General features: G+C 47.8%; 1 protein-coding gene across 7 annotated transcripts in view; it reads left to right on the top strand.

Moving 5' to 3' along the window:
• The first annotated feature begins 437 nt into the window (after nt 1-437).
• NSD1 (nuclear receptor binding SET domain protein 1) overlaps nt 438-20,239 on the top strand; it is a 174,551-nt gene continuing 154,749 nt past the window's right edge. The window contains exons 1-3 of one of the 7 annotated variants that reach the window (XM_055285106.2): nt 438-579; nt 2,502-2,615; nt 3,356-3,445. In XM_055285106.2, the coding sequence (XP_055141081.1) occupies nt 2,586-2,615; nt 3,356-3,445 (120 nt within the window). In that variant the 5' untranslated portion in view covers nt 438-579; nt 2,502-2,585. Of the gene's footprint in view, nt 580-1,148; nt 1,378-1,546; nt 1,658-2,501; nt 3,446-20,239 lie in introns of those variants that run through there. The other 6 variants (XM_055285105.2, XM_063642512.1, XM_055285104.2 and 3 more) reach the window with 6 other exon arrangements.

Genomic DNA, 20,239 nt, shown 5'->3' on the forward strand with positions numbered 1-20,239 from the left:
TGGGGACTCGGCCTCCCTGGGCGGGGGCCGCACGGATGCAGGCCGAGGTGCGGACGCGCTGTCAGGCTGCAGCCCGGCTCGGTGCAGGGGGTGGGCTCAGCGCTGGGGTCGCCTGGCTTCGTTCTCCCGCGGAGGCCACGGCCGGGCGAGCAGTGCCCGGGCGGGTAACCCGACCCGGCTCCCCGGAGCCGCTCACCCCGCACGGCCCGGCAAGGGGAGGGAGAGGGATGGGGGGAGGGGGACGGGAAGGGGTGGTGGGTGAGGGGCTGTGGGCACCGCAGGGCCGAGTCCCCGGCCCGTCTGCTCTGCTGTAGGGCGGCTGCCCGCGGCACCCGGGACGATCCAGCCTCTGCCTCGCGGGCGTCGAGCCTGAGACAGGAGGGAGCCCTGGGGCTGCACAGGCTTGGCTGAGGGAGGCAGACCCGAGCTGCTGCCTCCATTTTGTTTCCTGCTCAGCTTGGTCTGTGGTGGTGGTGGTGGTGGTGGTGTGGGTTTGGGGTGCGGCCGCGTAGGGGGGTTCACCTGCGGCCGCGTCTGCTCGGGGCCTGAGGCCTCGAAGACCCCAGCCCAAGCTCCCAGGTGAGCCCTGCGGCAGGAGGGGGGTTGCCTTGGCCTCGGGCCGAACCCAGCGGGCTGAGGGCAGGTGCCCAGTGGATGGGGAGCCTGGGCTGTAACCTAAGATGGAGGCCGGGACTGACGCGGGCCCGAGCAGGGCTGGCGGGACGATCGGACAGGCCTCAGCCGCGCCAGGTGCCGCCTGGGTTGGGGTTCGAGACGCGTAGGGTGCGGGAGCCGTGTGCGGCCCGAGGCCAGCGCCGTGCCCCGAGGTAGGTGAGGGGATCGGAATGCCACCCACGACGCCCGCAGGCCCCGACACTCCAAGGAGGCGCGCGAGGCCCCTGGGGAGCCCGCCTCAGGCCCCGCCCGGGCAGCCGGGCCGGCCCGTAGGCCTCGGCCGCGAGCGGGCGCGCATGGGGAGGGGAGGGGGCGGCAGCGGCAGCTCCGCTGATTGGGCGGCGCGCTCGCAAGCCCGACTTCACCCGCCCTGAACCCCGAAGAGTGAGGCAAGGGAACGCGCGCGCTCGGTGGGGGAAGGGGTGCGCGCGCACTCGGGGCCCAGCCGCACGCGGGCCGGCGCGAGGCGCTCTGTCGCACGCGCGGCCGCGGGGGCGCGCGCGGTGGGGGTGTGAGGAGGAGGAGGCGGCGGCGGAATAGGCCGGGGCAGGTCGCGCTCGCTGCCTTCTCCCCTGAAGAGAGACGCGGGGGGAGGGGGGTGCGGCGAGCAGCCCCGCTCTCTCCCCACCGCTCCGCTCGCACCCCAGTGTAATGAGGGTCACCCCCTCCCCCCAGCTGGCCCGGGAGGGGGCGCGGGGCACGGTAACTAGTGCGCTGGGGTGGGCGGCGGGCAGGCGCGAGGAGGAGGGAGGGAGGAGGTGGCCCGGCGGGGAAGATGGTGGTGGCCGTGAGGTGAGGGGCTCGGGGGAGGGCCAGGCGCGGTGCGGGGTTGGTGGCCGGCGGCGCTGCAGCCGCCGGCCCCCTCCTCCATCACTACCAGCCGGGCTCAGGCCTAGCTGGCCGGGCTGCCGCGAACTTCCTCCCGGCGCGGCCCGTGCCCCGCCGGCCGCCCGCGAGCACCTCGGCCTCCGCCTCCCCTCAGGTAGCAGGCTGCGGGGCGCGGGGCCGGCTGCCCTCCCTCAGCAAACTTTGCTTGGTGCTGAATATTGATGAGAGCGATCGGCTCGGCTGGGAGGTGCTGCCGCGGCTGCGGGAAAGAGCGCGGCCCGGACAGGCGGCGGCGGCGTCGGCAGCAGCCATGTTTTTCAAGCTGTAGCAGCTGCTGCTGCCCTGACTGGGCTTCGCTGGCCGCCTCGGTTTCTCCCTCTGCCGCGTCCAGGCCTCTGGGCCCTGCAGCTGCGGATCCAGCAGGCCTGCATTCAGGAAGGCGAGCTCTGGGGTGCACCCGCCTCGGCCGGCTCGCCTGCGGCCTGCGCACCGCCACTGCAAAGGCTCCGGCGCTGGCTGGGCGCAGAGTGCAGCGCTATTGTGACCGCTGCGCCCGAGCGAGCCAGGAAGGGGGGGTACCTTTTTGTGCAGGGTCCAGGAGCCCCCCTTGGACCCCTCAGCCTTTTGCTTTTGAGAGATCCAGCTGCTCGACCCCTGGCGAGGGAGGGGGAGGACGATTCCTGTTTGATCAAGAATTGGGAATTTTGACGGGCAGAGGGGTTTTAATTTTAGTTCATCCCAAGTGTCCACCAGTCTGCAGAGGAGGAAAAAGAGACGGGCTGTTTCTATGTGGCAGGATCGGCCCAGCTTCGGGAAAATGGAGTTTTCAGAGGCTCACCGAGGCCATTTTTTCATCTCCAGTCGGGGGAACTTTTTCTGCCCATGGAAGTGCAGCAGAAAGGCATAGAGGCCACTAGGCCTTGAAGTGGCTGCCATTTTAAAGAGTCGAGTCAGATGGCCTATTAACTCAGATTAATTGCTGTGCCTTTGGATTCCAGGTTGATGCCGGCCCAGGATGGATCAGACCTGTGAACTACCCAGAAGAAATTGTTTGCTGCCCTTTTCCAATCCAGTGAATTTAGATGCCCCTGAAGACAAGGACAGCCCTTTCGGTAATGGTCAATCCAATTTTTCTGAGCCACTTAATGGGTGTACTATGCAGTTATCGACTGTCAGTGGAACATCCCAAAATGCTTATGGACAAGATTCTCCATCTTGTTACATTCCACTGCGGAGACTACAGGATTTGGCCTCCATGATCAATGTAGAGTATTTAAATGGGTCTGCTGATGGATCAGAATCCTTTCAAGACCCTGAAAAAAGTGATTCAAGAGCTCAGACGCCAATTGTTTGCACTTCCTTGAGTCCTGGTGGTCCTACAGCACTTGCTATGAAACAGGAACCCTCTTGTAATAACTCCCCTGAACTCCAGGTAAAAGTAACAAAGACTATCAAGAATGGCTTTCTGCACTTTGAGAATTTTACTTGTGTGGACGATGCAGATGTAGATTCTGAAATGGACCCAGAACAGCCAGTCACAGAGGATGAGAGTATAGAGGAGATCTTTGAGGAAACTCAGACCAATGCCACCTGCAATTATGAGACTAAATCAGAGAATGGTGTAAAAGTGGCCATGGGAAGTGAACAAGACAGCACACCAGAGAGTAGACACGGTGCAGTCAAATCGCCATTCTTGCCATTAGCTCCTCAGACTGAAACACAGAAAAATAAGCAAAGAAATGAAGTGGACGGCAGCAATGAAAAAGCAGCCCTTCTCCCAGCCCCCTTTTCACTAGGAGATACAAACATTACAATAGAAGAGCAATTAAACTCAATAAATTTATCTTTTCAGGATGATCCAGATTCCAGTACCAGTACATTAGGAAACATGCTAGAATTACCTGGAACTTCATCATCATCTACTTCACAGGAATTGCCATTTGTAAGCAGTTTTTGGTACAACTTAAATATATACGTATATGTATATATACAGGCCACTTAAAGGGAAACTTGTAACAAATTTGTTTTTGGTTGCTTATCGGTTCACAGCTGAAATCCTATTGCTAATCATAAGCTTGGGCAAAATTTTACTTTGATTTTTAAATTTATCTCTGTTGTATGAATTTGGTTATTTTAAGCTTTTTCCGAATAACTCTTCATTGAGAGTAGGCTAATGCTTTTAAAGGCATTTGATTGAGTTCAGATTTAATTTCTCAAGATGGAGGTATACATATGATTAAGGAAAAAAAAAAAAGGATGGATTTTGGCCTGCCAGCACCATGAGTGCAGGTGAACCAATTTAGTACTTGGAGTCCTGTTGCTATATGTGGCAGATTATTTTTTTACTTGAAGACTTGACTCTTCAGGTTGAAGGGCATTTTGAACACAGATTAAAGTGGCTAAGATGAGGTTTTCTTGGACATTGTCAAAATCTAAATTAGGCTAGTTTTTCTGAACTACCTGTTTTGAAGGTGTAGCATCCTGTGCTTTTGATAACTGCCACCATTAGCTCTTTTTTTTTTTGAGATGGAGTCTCACTCTGTTGCCAGGCTGGAGTGCAGTGGTTGATCACTGCAACCTCTGCCTCTTGGGTTCAAGCAGTTCTCCTGCCTCACCCTCCCGAGTAGCTGGGATTACTGGTACCCATCACCATGCCCGGCTAATTTTTGTATCCCCATTAGCTCTTGAAGTTTTTCTAGTTTTGTTTTGTTTTATTTTATTTTAACAACCCTAACTAAGACAAAGTTTTATATTTGTTTATTGTTTAGAGACTGGCCTTGTCATGTTGCCCAGGCTTGCGTCGGGACTCCTGGGCTCATTCAATCCTCCTGCATCAGCTAGAACTACAGTAGTTTCAGATTTTGAAGTGTGTATGTGTGATATGTATGTATTCTGTGTGTATAGAAATGGAGAGTATCTTATTTGAGTTATTGTTTTTAGTAATGCTGTCAAGTATTGTTAGAGGGTGATAAATGATAACATTTGTTTTTATTTGAGCTTATGAAGAATTTCTTGACTTCTAGCTAAATGATCAATTCACTTCTCTTAGCCTCAATTTTATTGCCTCTAAATTCCAAAAGTACTTGATTGCTATAAGATTCCTTCAGCTTTAAATATTAATACTTGATATTGATTTTGTTTCTGCCCAAACACATTGTTTGGTCACCACTGGTAATGTTACCAAAGAGAATTTTTTTTGGCCAACAAATGTCTCATACCACATTAAGTTTTTATAAGAAAAACTTTTATGGTATGTTGTTATTCTGAGTTCATTAAACATTCGCTTTACCTTATATCCCTGCTGTTCTTTAAAGTTACAGAGGGAGAATGTGGGTGTGTCACTTTTGTTTCTGTTGATTCATATCTTAATTGTGCCTTGGTACTCCTTGGTTTCTTGGCAATTGCAGATTTAAAAAAATTTGCTTTAGTGGTTATCTTGAGTCTGAATTGTCCTACTAATATGGGTGGGTAGGCTGTTTTGAAAACCTATTGGCAGCTCAGACAAATCATTTTTCTTGGGTTCACGTTGAAATTTATTTTATATATATATCGTGTCTTTGTTTTTGTACATAAATTTAAATCTGAGAATGGAGATAGATGTTTCTCTAAAAGCATACAAATAGAATTGTAAACCTGTTTCTCATGAAAGAGATGTTAGTGGGGTATCGGTTCTATCAAAAAAAAATGAAGGCCGAGTGTGGTGGCCCACGCCTGTAGTGCCAGCACTTTGGGAGGCTAAGGTGGACAGATCACCTGAGGTCAGGAGTTTGAGACCAGCCTGGCCAACATGGTGAAACTCTGTCTCTACAAAAATACAAAAATTAGCCGAGTGTGATGGTGGGCAACTGTAATCCCAGCTACTCTAGAGGCTGAGGCAGGAGAATCGCTTGAACCCAGGAGGCAGAGGTTGCAGTGAGCCAAGATTGCGCCATTGCACTCCATACTGGGCAACAAGAGCAAAACTCTGTCTCAAAAAAAAAAAAAAAAAACTGAAAATATTGGAGCCTTTAGATAGTAGGTTACATGTCTGAAATGGGAATTAGCAAATGTATAAATGTAGAAGTTGTTTTTTTCAGGGAGAAATTGAAATTGCTCAAAGACTTTACGACCTTGAAGAAGCAAGTATGTAGTTTATTTTTTTAAATTTTTTTGAGACAGAGTCTTGCTATCGCCCAGGCTGGAGTGTAGTGGCGCGATCTCAGCTCGCTTCAACCTCCTCCTCCTGGGTTCAAGCGATTCTCCTGCCTCAGCCTCCCGAGTAGCTGGGACTACAGGTGTGCACCACCATGCCTGACTACTTTTTGTATTTTTATTAGAGACGAGGGTTTCACCATGTGGGCCAGGCTGGTCTCGAACCCCTGACCTCAGGTGATCTGCCCACTTTGGCCTCCCAAAGTGCTGGGATTACAGGCATGAGCCACCGTACCCATCCCCTAATTTATTATTTTAGGAATTTGGTTCAAAGTTGTGATTGAAATCTATTGCCTTTATTTTTGCCTTTGATATTTTTAAACTGAGGACATTTTTTTTTTTTTTTGAGACAAAGTTTCGCTCTTGTCGCCCAGGCTGGAGTGCAGTGGTGTGATCTCGGCTCACTGCAACCTCCACCTTCTGGGTTCAAGTGGTTCTCCTGCCTCAGCTTTCTGAGTAGCTGGGATTACAGGTGCGCACCACCACACCCAGCTAATTTTTGTATTTTTAGTAGAGATGGGGTTTTACCATGTTGGCCCAGCTGGTCTCGAACTCCTGACCTCAGGTGATCCACCTGGCTTAGCCTCCCAAAGTGCTGGGATTACAGGTGTGAGCTACAGAGCCTGGCCTCAGACTGAGGACTTAAAAAGTGAGGTCAGGGTGGGCATGGTGGCTCACGCCTGTAATTCCAGCACTTTGGGAGGCTGAGGCGGGTGGATCACCTGAGATGAGGATATTAAGACCACCCTGGCCAACATGGCAAAACCCCGTCTCTACTAAAAATACAAAAAATTAGCTAGGCATGGTGGCGGGAGCCTGTAATCTCAGCTACTTGGGAGGCTGAGGCAGGAGAATCGCCTGAACCCGGGAGGCCAAGGTTGCAGTGAGCCGAGATCGCCCCATTGCACTCCAGCCTGGGCGACAAGAGCGAAACTCCCTCTCAAGAAAAAAAAAACCATCCTGGCCAACATGGTGAAACCCCGTCTCTACTAAAAATACAAAAATTAGCTGGGTGTGGTGGTGCGCACCTGTAATCCCAGCTACTCGGGAGGTTGAGGCAGGAGAATCACTTGAACCCGGGAGGCGGAGGTTGCAGTGCACCGAGATTGTGCCACTGCACTCCAGCCTTGTGACAGAGGGAGACTCCATCTCAAAAAAAAAAAAAAAAAAAAAAAACAGTCAATCTTAGAATGCAAAGTTAGGTAAGCAATACGGCTTGAGAAAAGTGTAATTAAAAATAACTTTTATACGTAGTCATGTGATATTAATGTATTCAAGCTGTTCACAGTTGACTTAAGTTATTGATACAGTAGGTATAGTTACTATGCTGGGAATTTTAGAAAATCCTTAGCAGATTGCTGTTTGTCTCTTTTTTTCTGTAATTTTGGCTGGGCTTGGTGGCTAGCACCTGTAATTCTAGTAAGTTGGGAAGCCAAGACGAAAGGATTGCTTGGGGCCCAGAGTTTGAAACTAGACTGGGCAACATAGTGAGATCCTGTCTCTACACTCAGTTAGATGTGGTGGTATGCCTGTAGTCCCAGCTACTCAGGAGGTTGAGGCAGTAGTAGGATCACTTGAGCCCAGAAGTTTGAGACTGCAGTGAGCCATGATCACACCACTGCATTCCAGCCTAGGCAACAGAGCAAGATCCTGTCCAAAAAAAAAAAAAAAGGAGAAAATTCTCTTGGCAGTGGGTAAGAGTAGTTATTAGGGTTGTAGATTTCCTGTCTGGAATTAGAGAAAGAAGGGTCATATTTTCTGTTATTTTGTGTATCTACCTCTAAGTGGACTGTTTGCCTCTTGTCACGAATGAGTAGCCTCTTCAGTTTACCATCATGTGCTCTTATTTTCTCTGCATACAGTGAAGTGATTGTCATTACAATTTATAATCCTGACCTGGTACTTTTATACTTAATTGGGTTGATATTTTCTAATTCCTCCCAGTGTACAAAGGCTTTGTGCTTTGTTGTTGTTTTTGTTAAGACAGGCTAGGTGCTTTGGATGTGGAGAACTAAATGAGCATGGCATTTTCAGAGGATACTTGTTGGAGATTGCTTGGGTAGGATGGATGTAGTCAGGTAATGGGGCCTAGAAATTCAGACTGAAGCATTTGGTATTGATGTGATAGGAACTGGCAGCCCTTGAGAGATTTTAGCTGAGAAGTGATGTAAAATCTGTTTGGAAGACTTTGACTAGGGGAGATTAGAGGCAAGGTTAGGATGTAGGGTCTGTTGCAATAGTAATTAAGACTTAAGAATCGGCCCAGTGGCATGTACCTGTAGTCCTAGCTACTCCGGAGGCCGAGGCAGGAGGATCGCTTGAGGCTGCAATTAGCTGTGATGTGCCTGTGAATAGCCACTGCACTCCAACCTAGGCAACATAATGAGATTCTGTCTCTTAAAAAAAAAATGAGCACAGTGAGTACTCGAAAGAAAGGGGGTAAATCTAAAAGATTATTTCAAAGGGAGAAAATTGGCAGCTGTTTTAGGGCTACCTGATCTGGAGGCAGATTGGAGTCTGGATTTGAGGAATGGAGAGAGATGAGGCAGATGATGTCTAAGGCTTACAGTTTTGCTGCCTGAGACAAAAATGATTCCTCAGAGGTTCCTTCCTCTTTTCTACCCATCATCCCACAATTTTCTACTCCCTCCTTAGCCATCTTGGAAGAAAATTGATCACTTCACACCTGAGGTTCTGCTCGGTCTCCGACTCCCTCCTTGCTGGGTGACCTTTTTTGTTTGTTTTTGTTTTTGTTTTGAGACAGTCTCACTCTGTCACCCAGGCTGGAGTGCAGTGGGGCGATCTTGGCTCACTGCAACCTCCACCTCCCAGGTTCAAACAATTCTGTGCCTCAGCCTCCAGAGTAGCTGGGATTACAGGCGCCTGCCACCACGACTGGCTAATTTTTATGTTTTTAGTAGAGATGGGGTTTCACTGTCTTGGCCAGGCTGGTCTTGAACTCCTGACCTCGTGATCCACCCACCTTGGCCTCCCAAAGTGCTGGGATTACAGGCATGAGCCACCGCGCCCAGCCTTTTTTTTTCTTTTTTTTTTAAGATGGATTCTTGCTCTGTTGCTCAGGCTGGAGTGCAGTGGTGTGATCTCAGCCCATGGCAACCTCCGCCTCCCAGGTTCAAGAGATTCTTTTTTTTTTTTTTTTTTTTTTTTTTTTGAGACGGAGTCTCGCTCTGTCACCCAGGCTGGAGTGCAGTGGCGCGATCTCGGCTCACTGCAAGCTCCGCCTCCCGGGTTCATGCCATTCTCCTGCCTCAGCCTCTCCTAGTAGCTGGGACTACAGGCGCCCGCCACCACACCCGGCTAATTTTTTTTTGTATTTTTATTAGAGACGGGGTTTCACCATGGTCTCGATCTCCTGACCTCGTGATCCGCCTGCCTCGGCCTCCCAAAGTGCTGGGATTACAAGCGTGAGCCACCGCGTCCGGCCTCAAGAGATTCTTGTGCCTCAGCCTCCCAAGTAGCTGGGACTGCAGGCGCCCTCCACCATGCCTGGCTAATTTTTGTATTTTTAGTAGAGACAGTTTTCACCGTGTTGGTTAGGCTGGTCTCGAACCCCTGACCTCAAGTGATCCACCTGCTTCAGTCTTTCAAAGTGCTGGAATTACAGGTGTGAGCCACCACGACCTGCATACCACTTTTCAAACAGTCCTTTTTTGTGTCCTTGTTCTCTTTTTCTTCCTCTTTCTTTGCAGTGTCATTCACTTTCATTGATTCTGCTGCTACTCCACTCTATGAAACTCTCTTCTGAACTGATTTCAAACCAAGAAATTCTAATTGTCAACTAAGCTGCTCCTCTACCTTGTGTTATATTCACCTAAAATGTAATATTATTTCCTTTTTTATTTTTCCTTTGGACAGGGTCTTTCTCTGTCACCCAGGCTGGAGTGCAGTGGTGCCATCTCGGCTCACTGCAACCTCTGCCTTCAGGGTTCAAGTGATTCTCCTGACTCAGCCTCCTAAGTAGCTGGGACTACAGGTGCCCACCACCATGCCTGGCTAATTTTTGTATTTTTAGTAGAGACAGGGTTTTGCCATGTTGGCCATGCTGGTCTCAAACTCCTGACCTCAAGTGATCCGCCTGCCTCCGCTTCCCAAAGTGCTGGGATTACAGGCATGAGCCACTGCGCCCAGCCTATTATTTTCATTTTGAACCCATCTCTTTTATTGCCAAACACGCATTTACTTCCATGTTCATGATGACATCATTATCCTATTCTTCTCAAAGCTGGAAACCTTGCAGTCACTTAATCATTTAAATGATTAAAATACATTTGAGTACCTCTTGAGCCAGGCACTGCCAGTATAATAAAAAATGAAAAAAATTAAAAAAGGAAAGAGTCTGCTTTTAAGGAACTTCACTGTGTGGCAAAAACTAGTGTAAACAATGACAATACAGAATACTAAGTGGTCTGGTAGGTGTTATGTATGCAGTACTTTGGGAGTGTGGAGGAAGGCATGCCTAGAATAATCAGGGAGGACTTCACAGAGTGGTTATTTATAGTTTGAGCAGAGACATACCAGTAAGAGGGAATAGCATATGCAAGTGGCCAGAAATCCTTGGTTAGCTCTCTGGGAGGAGTGGGGTTGTCAGGAGATAAAGGTATAAAGATAGGCTTATATGCCATGCTGTATAGTTGAATGTTTTTACTATTACAAAATTTTTTTTTTTTTTTTTGAGACGGAGTCTCGCTCTGTCGCCCAGGCTGGAGTGCAGTGGCGCGATCTCGGCTCACTGCAAGCTCCGCCTCCCGGGTTCACGCCATTCTCCTGCCTCAGCCTCTCCGAGTAGCTGGGACTACAGGCGCCCACCACCACGCCCGGCTAATTTTTTGTATTTTTAGTAGAGACGGGGTTTCACTGTGGTCTCGATCTCCTGACCTCGTGATCCACCCGCCTTGGCCTCCCAAAGTGCTGGGATTACAAGCGTGAGCCACCGCGCCCGGCTACAAAATTTTACAGATGCCCTCAGTTTCTCCCTTTATTCATTTTTCTATGACATCTTTATTGTTGGTCTTCATTTAGTCTTGCCTTCCATTCTATCCTATATAAAATTACTTCCTACTTCCAAAATGAGAAATACTGGGTCTCTACTTAAATTTGTAACCTAAATGCCACACCTCATTTTCTGAACAAATAAAGCCCAAATTCAGTGTCCTTTTTGATAGGATCCTGTCCTGACCTTTCCAAATCTTATGCTAGAGTCTTGTGTACCCTGAGTTCAGCCAAACTGAACTCTTAATGGTCCCTTGCTCCATACTCTCTCCTTGCTCATGCCTTTATTCTCCTGGCCTGATTCATCTTTGCATCTTAACAGTGTATAGCATGGTGCCTTCTTTTTACTGGGGACATACTGAGTTAATGAATGAATGATGCTATTACAGAGGTACAGTTTGGGAAGGGGAGTGAGTACATTTTAGGTAGGAAGGTGATGAGTGGATTGTCAGCCTTCATCATTTTCAATGGACCAAATTACTAAAACTTTACAGGTTGGTTGATTGTTTTTCTTTTTTCATTTCCTCATATACTCAATTTCTAAGGCTTTTTGAATTTGAGCTTCCTAATATCTCATGCATTAATTTTTTCTCCATTCTCAACTTTCACTCTCCTAATTAAGGATAGTAATTTTTTTTTTTTTTTGAGATGGAGTCTTGCTCTGTTGCACAGGTTGGAGGGCAGTGGTGCGATCTTGGCTCACTGCAATCTCCGTCTGCCGTGTTCAAGCAATTTTCCTGCCTCAGCCTCCTGAGTAGCTGGGATTACAAGTGCATGCCACCACGCCTGGCTAATTTTTGTATTTTTAGAAGAGATGGGGTTTCACCATGTTGGTTAGGCTGGTCTTGAACTCCTGACCTTATGATCCACCTGCCTCGGCCTCCCAAAGTGCTGGGATTACAGGCGTGAGCCACCGCGCCTGGCCAAGGATAATAAATTATAATGGTTTTAGGTTGGACATCTCTGACTGCATACTGCACTGTGTTTAGTGGAAGAAGTCCTTTAATGTCTCTAAGGCCCATTTCCTCAGTTCTAAATTACGGCTAGTACCTTCGTTGGAGGGTTGTTAAGTCTATGATACAAGATAACTTTTTTTTTTTGAGACTGAGTCTCACTCTATCGCCCAGGCTAGAGTGCAGAATGGCACGATCTTGGCTCACTGCAACCTCCACCTCATGGGTTCAAGTTGATTCTCCTGCCTCAGCCTCCCAAGTAGCTTGGATTATAGGCATGCACTACCACGCCCGCCTAATTTTGTGTTTTTAGTAGAGATAGGGTTTCACCACGTTGGCCAGGCTGGTCGAACTCCTGACCTCAGGTGATGGACCCACCTCAGCCTCCCAAAGTGCTAGGATTACAGGCGTGAGCCATCTCTCCTGGCCACCATACAAGATAATTTATATGAAGTAATACACTGCTAGTCCTGAAGTAGGTGTGCAGTAAGTGATGCCTACTGCTGCATGCCAAGAGTCAAATGTATATTTGAAAGAGTTGTGGATTTCAAGAAAGATATTTTTGAGTTTTTTTTTTCTACCTGAGAGGTAGCCTGTTGCCCAGGCTAGAGTGCAGTGGCCTGTTCTTGGCTCCTGGCTGGGCCCAAGTGATCCACCGCCCTCAGCCTTCCAACGTATTGGGATTACGGGAATGAGCCACTGCGTTTGGCTGAGTTTTTGTTTTTTTTCCTCTATTTTTCCAAACTTAAGATAAAGACATTAACTGCTGTTGACAGTTTCCATTTTTAATTAATAATCAGGAGTATTTGTTGTATTTTTGTTTGATAATCAGAATAATTTAATTTGTGCAATAGGATCAATAGCTTTCTGTATTCCAGCTGTTAAGTGGTATAAGTTTATTACATTGTTGCTTTTTGCAGTTTGTCCTTTGTCCTAGATAGAAATGTTTGATTTCTTCTTCCTGGTTTTCAGGGGAGCCCATTGAAAGGAGATCCAGTCTCTGAAATTTAGTGGTAGGATAATAACAATTGAACAGTTATTTTTGAATCTAATTTAAATAATCTCAATTGTAGCCTTTTAAAGCAATTCCTATGAACCTTTTTGAATTTAGAAAAGTCATACTTGGCCGGGCACAGTGGTTCACATCTATAATCCCAGCACTTTGGGAGGCCGAGGCAGGCGGATTATCTGAGGTCAGGAGTTCAAGACCAGCCTGGCTAATGTAGTGAAACCCTGTCTCTAGTGGAAATACAAAAAAAAATTGGCCGGGTGTGGTGGCATGTGCCTGTAGTCCCAGCTACTCAGGAGGCTGAGGCAGGAGGATCACTTGAACTCAGGAGGCAGAGGTTGCAGTAAGCTGAGATTGTGCCACTGCACTCCAGCCTGGGTGACCGAGTGAGACTTTGTCTCAAAAAAAAAAAAAAAAAGTCAAACTTAAAAATGGAATATAAAAATCTCTTGATTTTTGTCACTTTTCGTATACTCCCTCATTTACACTCTTAATATTCTATTAGAAATTGTCTGTTCTCTCCACACACCCCTTTTTTTCCCTTTTGGTTAATATGTTAAGACTTATCTTTTTTTTTTTTTTTTTTGAGACGGAGTCTCCATCTGACGCCCAGGCTGGAGTGCAGTGGCTCGATCTCGGCTCACTGCAACCTCCGCCTCCCAGGTTCAAGTAATTCTCCTGCCTCAGCCTCCCAAGTAGCTGGGACTACAGGCGCATGCTATGATGCCCAGCTAGTTTTTGTATTTTTAGTAGAGACGGTGTTTCACCGTGTTAGCCAGGGTAGTCTCAATCTCCTGACCTTACGATCCGCCCACCTCGGCCTCCCAAAGTGTTGGGATTACAGGCTTGAGCCACCGCGTCCAGCCAGTCTTATTTAGGCATTGACGTTCATATAATTTATCCATCTTATTCAGATATCCTTAAATTTTTTTTCCTTAAAAGAAATCTGGGCCGGGCGTGGTGGCTCACACCTGTAATCCCAGCACTTTGGGAGGCCGAGGCAGGTGGATCACGAGGTCAGGAGTTCAAGACCAGCCTGGCCAAGATGGTGAAACCCCGTCTCTACTAAAAATACAAAAATTAGCCAGGCGCTGTGGCAGGCGCCTGTAATTCCAGCTACTCGGGAGGCTGAGGCAGAAGAATTGCTTGAACCCAGGTGGCAGAGGTGGCAGTGAGCTAAGATCACGCCACTGCACTTCAGCCTGGGTGATAAGTAAGTCTCTGTCTCAAAAAAAAAAAAAAAAGAAATCTGTATTTCTATCAGGACATTCTGGATGTCCCCAGTTTTACTGGTAGTCTTTCATTGTGTGTATATTAAGTTCTTTGTTTTTATTACCTGTATAGGTTAGTATATCCATGACTGCCATCAACTTTCTAAATGTTCGCTGGGTGCAATGGCTCATGCCTGTAATCCCAGCACTTTGGGAGGCTGAGGCGGCAGGATCACCTGAGGTCAGTAGTTGGAGACCAGTCTGGCCAACATGGTGAAACCCCGTGTCTACTAAAAATAAAAAAAAAATTAGCTGGGCGTGGTGGTTCATGCCTGTAATCCCAGCTACTCGGGAGGCTGAGGTTGGAGAATCGCTTGAACCCAGGAGGCGGAAGTTGCAGTGAGCTGAGATCGCGCCACTGCACTCTAGCCTGGGTGACAGAGTATGTTTCTGTCTCAAAAAAAAGAAAAAGTTGCTAAACATTTCTAATACCATAAGGATCCCTGCTGTTGCCAGCCGTTTTAAAACTACATCCGTCGTCTTCTTGGCAACCCTTCCATCTCTTTTTCGTATGTGACAACGTCTTGCTCTGCCACCCAGGCTGGAGTGCGGTAGTTGCATCTCAGCTCACTGCAACCTCTGTGTCCCAGGTTTAAGCGATCCTCCCACCTCAGCCTCCTGATTAGCTGGGACTACAGGCACTTGCTACCATGCCCCACTAATTTTTGTATGTTTTTGTAGAGATGGGGTTTTACCATGTTGCTCAAGCTGGTCTTGAACTCGTGAGCTCAAGCAATCCGTCTGCCTTAGCCTCCCAAACGGCTGGGATTACAGGCAGGAGCCACCATGCCTGGCCTAGCCCCTCCATCTCTAGCCTTTGTCAGCTATTAAACTTTTTTTTCTGAAGTTTTGTCATTTCACAAATGTTAGATAAATATGAATCATACAGTATACACCCTTTTGGGATTGTCTTTTTTTCCCTTAGCATAATTTCCAGGGGATTCATCTAAGCTGTTGACTATATCAATAGTTTGTTTTTTTTTTTTTTTTTTTTTTTTTGAGACGGAGTTTCACTCTTGTGGACCAGGCTGGAGTGCAATGGCATGATCTTGGCTCACTGCAACCTCCGCCTCCCAGGTTCAAGCGATTCTCCTGCCTCAGCCTCCTGAGCAGTTGGGATTACAGGCCCCTGCCACCACACTCAGCTAATTTTTGTATTTTTGGTAGAGACGGGGTTTCACCATGTTGGCCAGGGTAGTCTTGAACTCCTGGCCTCAAGTGATCCACCTGCATTGGCCTCCCAAAGTGCTGGGATTACAGGTGTGAGCCACCGCGCCCGGCCCTATTTTTTTCCTTTTTATCACTAAGTAATATTCCATGATACAAATATACCATGGTTTGCTTGACCATTCACCTGTTGAGGACATCTGGGCCAATGCTAGCTTTTGGTAATTAAGGTAAAAGTACTATTAATGTTCATTTATGGGGTTTTGTGTAAGTTTTCACTTCTCTGGGATAAATACCAGTAGAACAATTGCCGTATTACATGGTAATGGCATATGAAGTTTTTGTTTTGTTTTGTTTTTTTCTTGAGAGAGAGTTTCCATCTTGTTGCCCAGGCTGGAGTGCAATTGCGCGACCTTGGCTCAGTTCAACTTCTGCCTCCTAGGTTCAAGCGATTGTCCTTCCTCAGCCTCCCATGTAGCTGGGAATATAGGTGTCAACCACCACGCCCAGCTCATTTTTGTATTTTTAGTAGAGATGGGGTTTCACCGTGTTGGCCAGGCTGGTCCCAAACTCTTGACCCCAGGTGATCCACCCTCCTCGGCCTCCCAAAGTTCTGGGATTACAGGCGTGAGCCACGGCGCCTGGCCAATGTTCAGTTTTATAAGAAACTACCAAGCTCTTTTCCATAGTGTCTGTACCATTTACATTCTCACTAGCGGTATATGAGTGATCCAGTTTCTTTTATTTTTTGTTTTTTGAGACGGAGTCTCGCCCCGTCGCCCAGGGCACGATCTCGGCTCACTGCAGCCTCTGCTTCCCGGCTTCAGGTGATTCTCCTGCATCAGCCTCCCGAGTAGCTGGGATTACAGGCATGTGCCACCATGCCTGGCTAATTTTTTGTATTTTTAGTAGAGACAGGGTTTCACCATGTTGGCCAGGCTGGTCTCGAACTCCTGACCTCAGGTAATCCACCCATCTTGGCTTCTCAAAATCCTGGGATTTCAGGCGTGAGCCACCGCACCTGGCCGAGTGATTCAGTTTCTATGCATCCTCACCAGCATTTGATGCTGTCACTATTTTAATTTTAGCCATTCGCGTAGATATGTAGTAATGTCTCATCTCATTATGTGTTTTTTTTTTTTTTTTTTGAGACGGAATGTTGCTCTTGTCGCCCAGGCTGGAGTGCAGTGATGCCATCTCGGCTCACTGCAACCTCCACCTGCTGAGTTCAAGCAATTCTCGTGCCTCAGCCTCTGGAGCAGCTGGGATTATAGGTGTGCATCACCATGCCTGGCTAATTTTTGTATTTTTTAGTAGAGATGGGGTTTCACCATGTTGGCCAGGCTGTTCTTGAACTCCTGACCTCAGGTGATCTGCCCACCTCAGCCTCCCAAAGTGCTGGGATTACAGTTTTGTGTGGTGGATTCCATGCAGAGAGAGTTTTTTCTATATTCTAGATTAGCAGTCCCCAGCCTTTTTGGCACCAGGGACCAAATTCCTGGGAAACAGTTTTTCCACAGGCGGGAGTGGGATGGTTTGGGGATGAAACTTTTCCACCTTAGATTGTCAGGCATTAGTTAAAATCTCATAAGAAGTGCGCAGCCTAGATCCCTTGCATTTGCAGTTCACAATAGGGTTCATGATCCTCTGAGAATCTAATGCCACCCCTGATCTGACAGGAGTGGGAGTTCAGGTGATAATGCTCCCTTGTCTGCTGTTCACCTCCTGCTATGCAGCCCGGTTCCTAACAGGCTGAGAGGACCAGTACCATTCTGTGGCCTGGGCATTGGGGACCCCTGTTCTAGATGATCCACATTCTTTTAAATGCCTGTATACAAACCATACTTTCTTTCTTTTCTTTTTTTGAGACAGTCTCATTCTGTCACCCAGGCTATAGTGCAATTGCGTGATCTTGGCACACTGCAACTTCCGCCTCCCAGGTTCAAGTGATTTTCCTGCCTCAGCCTCCTGAGTAGTTGGGACTACAGGTGTGTCCCACCATGTCTGGCTAATTTTTTGTATTTGTATTTTTTAATTTTTATTTATTTATTTTTTTGAGATGGGGTCTCGCTCTGTCACCCAGGCTGGAATGCAATGGTACGATCTCGGCTCACTGTAACCTCTGCCTCCCGGGCTCAAGCGATTCTCCTGCCTCAGCCTCCCATGTAGCTGGGATTACAGGCACCCACCACCACGCCCGGCTTTTTTGTATTTTTAGTAGAGACAGGGTTTCGCCGTGTCGTCCATGCTGGTCTCAAACTCCTGAGTCAGGGAATCCACCGCCTTGGCCTCCCAAAGTGCTAGGATTACAGTCGTGAGCCACTGCACCCTGCCACAAACAATACTTTGAAAATGTTGCTTCCGAGGCCAGGCGCGGTGGCTCATGCCTGTAATCCCAGCACTTTGGGAGGCCGAGGCGGGCGGATCACGAGGTCAGGAGATCGAGACCACCCTAGCTAACACGGTGAAACCCTGTCTCCACTAAAAATACAAAAAATTAGCCAGGCGAGGTGGCGGGCGCCTGTAGTCCCAGCTACTCGGGAGGCTGAGGCAGGAGAATGGCGTGAACCCCGGGGGATGGAGCCTGCAGTGAGCCGAGATCACGCCACTGCACTCCAGCCTGGGCGACAGCGAGACTGTCTCAAAAAAAAAATGTTGCTTCCATTTTTAGATAATTTGTTAGGGAACTAATAAAATCATACATACTTGTGATTTTCCCTTAGTAAAACACAAATTTTAGTGTTTTTTGCTGTTATTAGGTGAAATTACTTTATTAATACCTCGAAAGTTCCTTTCACATTGCTAGTGACCTTATATAAAATACCATAATGCTCTTTTAGCAATTGCTAGAAAGATAAAATCTATTTTGGAGAATGAACAATTATATTTTCACATTACATTAAATTAAAAGTAATTACTGGTTATGTGATAGTCCCTCACATACCAGAGTGAGTCTGAAGGTAGTCTTTCTTTGTAAATTATGAGGCTATATTTCCTGTGTTATCTCTGATTTCTCTTGATGCTGTAATTGGAGCTGTTGAGTCTCCCTGGTGAAAGTAGGTGATGTGCAAGTTGTGTCTATACCCAGTGAAAATAACAGACATTAATGCCACACTAATTTGTCATTGGAATTTTATATTCAAAAGTATTTCTTTTCTTTTTAAAAATATGATTGTAAATTGGTAATTTATAGTTGTATATACCAAAGGCATTTCTTTAACATTGTAGTTGGTTCAACTGAAAATACGTTGTCTGTTTTTATAATTAGTATATTGAGGAACAGCACTTCCATCGTGTTACAATATATTAAGAATTGCCAGCGGGGCACGATGGCTCACGCCTGTAATCCCAGCACTTTGGGAGGCCTAGGCGGGAGGATCACCTGAAGTCAGGAGTCGAGACCAGCCTGGCCAATGTGGCCAAACCCCTATCTACTAAAAATACAAAAATTAGCCAGGTGTGATGATGGGTACCTGTAGTCCCAGCTACTCGGGAGGCTGAGGCAGGGAGAATCCAGAATTGAATTGAACCCAGGAGACAGAGGTTGCAGTGAGCCGAGACTGTGCCATTGCACTCCAGCCTGGACAACAGCGAGACTCAGTCTTTTTTATTTTTATTTTTATTTTCATTTTTGAGACGGAGTTTCGCTCTTGTTGCCCAGGCTGGAGTGCAATGGCACAGTCTCGGCTCTCTGCAACCTCTGCTTCCCGGGTTCAAGCGATTCACCTACCTCAGCCTCCTGACTAGCTGGGATTACAGGCATGTGCCACCACGCCCGGCTAATTTTTGTATTTTTAGTAGAGATGGTGTTTCTCCATGATGGTCAGACTTGTCTCGAACTCCCAACCTCTGGTGATCTGCCCGCCCCGGCCTCCCAAAGTGCTGGGATTACAGGCATGAGCCAACGTGCCTGTCCTTTTTTATTTTTTATCTTTTGAGACAGGGTCTCACTCTGTTGCCTAGGCTGGAGTGGAGTGATGCAGTCACAACTCACTGCAACCTCAACCTCCCAGTCTCAAGCAATCCCCCCACCTCTGCCCCTCTGAGTAGGCTGGGACTACAGGTGTGTGCCATCATGCCTAGCTAATTTTGTTTTGTTTTGTTTTTTTGAGACGGAGTCTTGCCCCATCGCCCAGGCTGGAGTGCAGTGGTGCGATCTCAGCTCGCTGCAAGCTCCGCCTCCCGGGTTCACGCCATTCTCTTGCCTCAGCCTCCCAAGTAACTGGGACCACAGGTGCCCGCCACCACACCTGGCTAATTTTTTGTATTTTTGGTAGAGACGGGGTTTCACCATGTTAGCCAGGATGGTCTCGTTCTCCTGACCTCGTGATCCGCCCTCCTTGGCCTCCCAAAGTGCTGGGATTACAGGTGTGAGCCACTGTGCCCGGCCATGCCCAGCTAATTTTTATATTTTTTTGTAGGGATGGGATGGCACTGTGTTCCCTAGGCTAGTCTTTAACTCTTGGGTTCAAGTGTATGTATGTATGTATGTTTGTATATATTTATTTTTTTGGAACAGAGTCACTCTGTCATCCAGGCCCGAATGCAGTGGCATGATCTCAGCTCACTGCAACTTCTGCCTCCTGTGTTCAAGCGATTCTTTTTTTTTTTTTTTTCCTGAGACGGAGTCTCGCTCTGTCGCGAGGCTCACTGCAAGCCCTGGCTCCCGGGTTCACGCCATTCTCCTGCCTCAGCCTCCCGAGTAGCTGGGACTACAGATGCCCACCAGCATGCCTGGCTAATTTTTTGTATTTTTAGTAGAGATGGGGTTTCACTGGGGTTTCACCATGTTAGCCAGGATGGTCTTGATCTCCTGACCTTGTGATCCGCCTGCCTCGGCTTCCCAAAGTGCTGGGATTACAGGCGTGAGCCACTGCGCCCGGCCATTTCTTTTTTTTTTTGGCAAGTGATTCTTGTGCCTCAGCCTCCCGAGTAGCTGAAATTATAGGCGTGTGCCCTCAACACCTGCGTAATTTTTGTATTTTTAGTAGAGACAGGGTTTCACCATGTTGGACAGGCTGGTCTCAAACTCCTGGCCTCAAGTGATCCGCCCTCCTCAGCCTCCCAAAGTGCTGGGATAACAGCTGTGAGCCACCATGCCCTTCCCAGGTTTTATATTTATTCTTTTTTCCTTT

This window comes from Symphalangus syndactylus, chromosome 7, assembly GCF_028878055.3.
Source record: "Symphalangus syndactylus isolate Jambi chromosome 7, NHGRI_mSymSyn1-v2.1_pri, whole genome shotgun sequence".
Classification (NCBI taxonomy): domain Eukaryota; kingdom Metazoa; phylum Chordata; class Mammalia; order Primates; family Hylobatidae; genus Symphalangus; species Symphalangus syndactylus.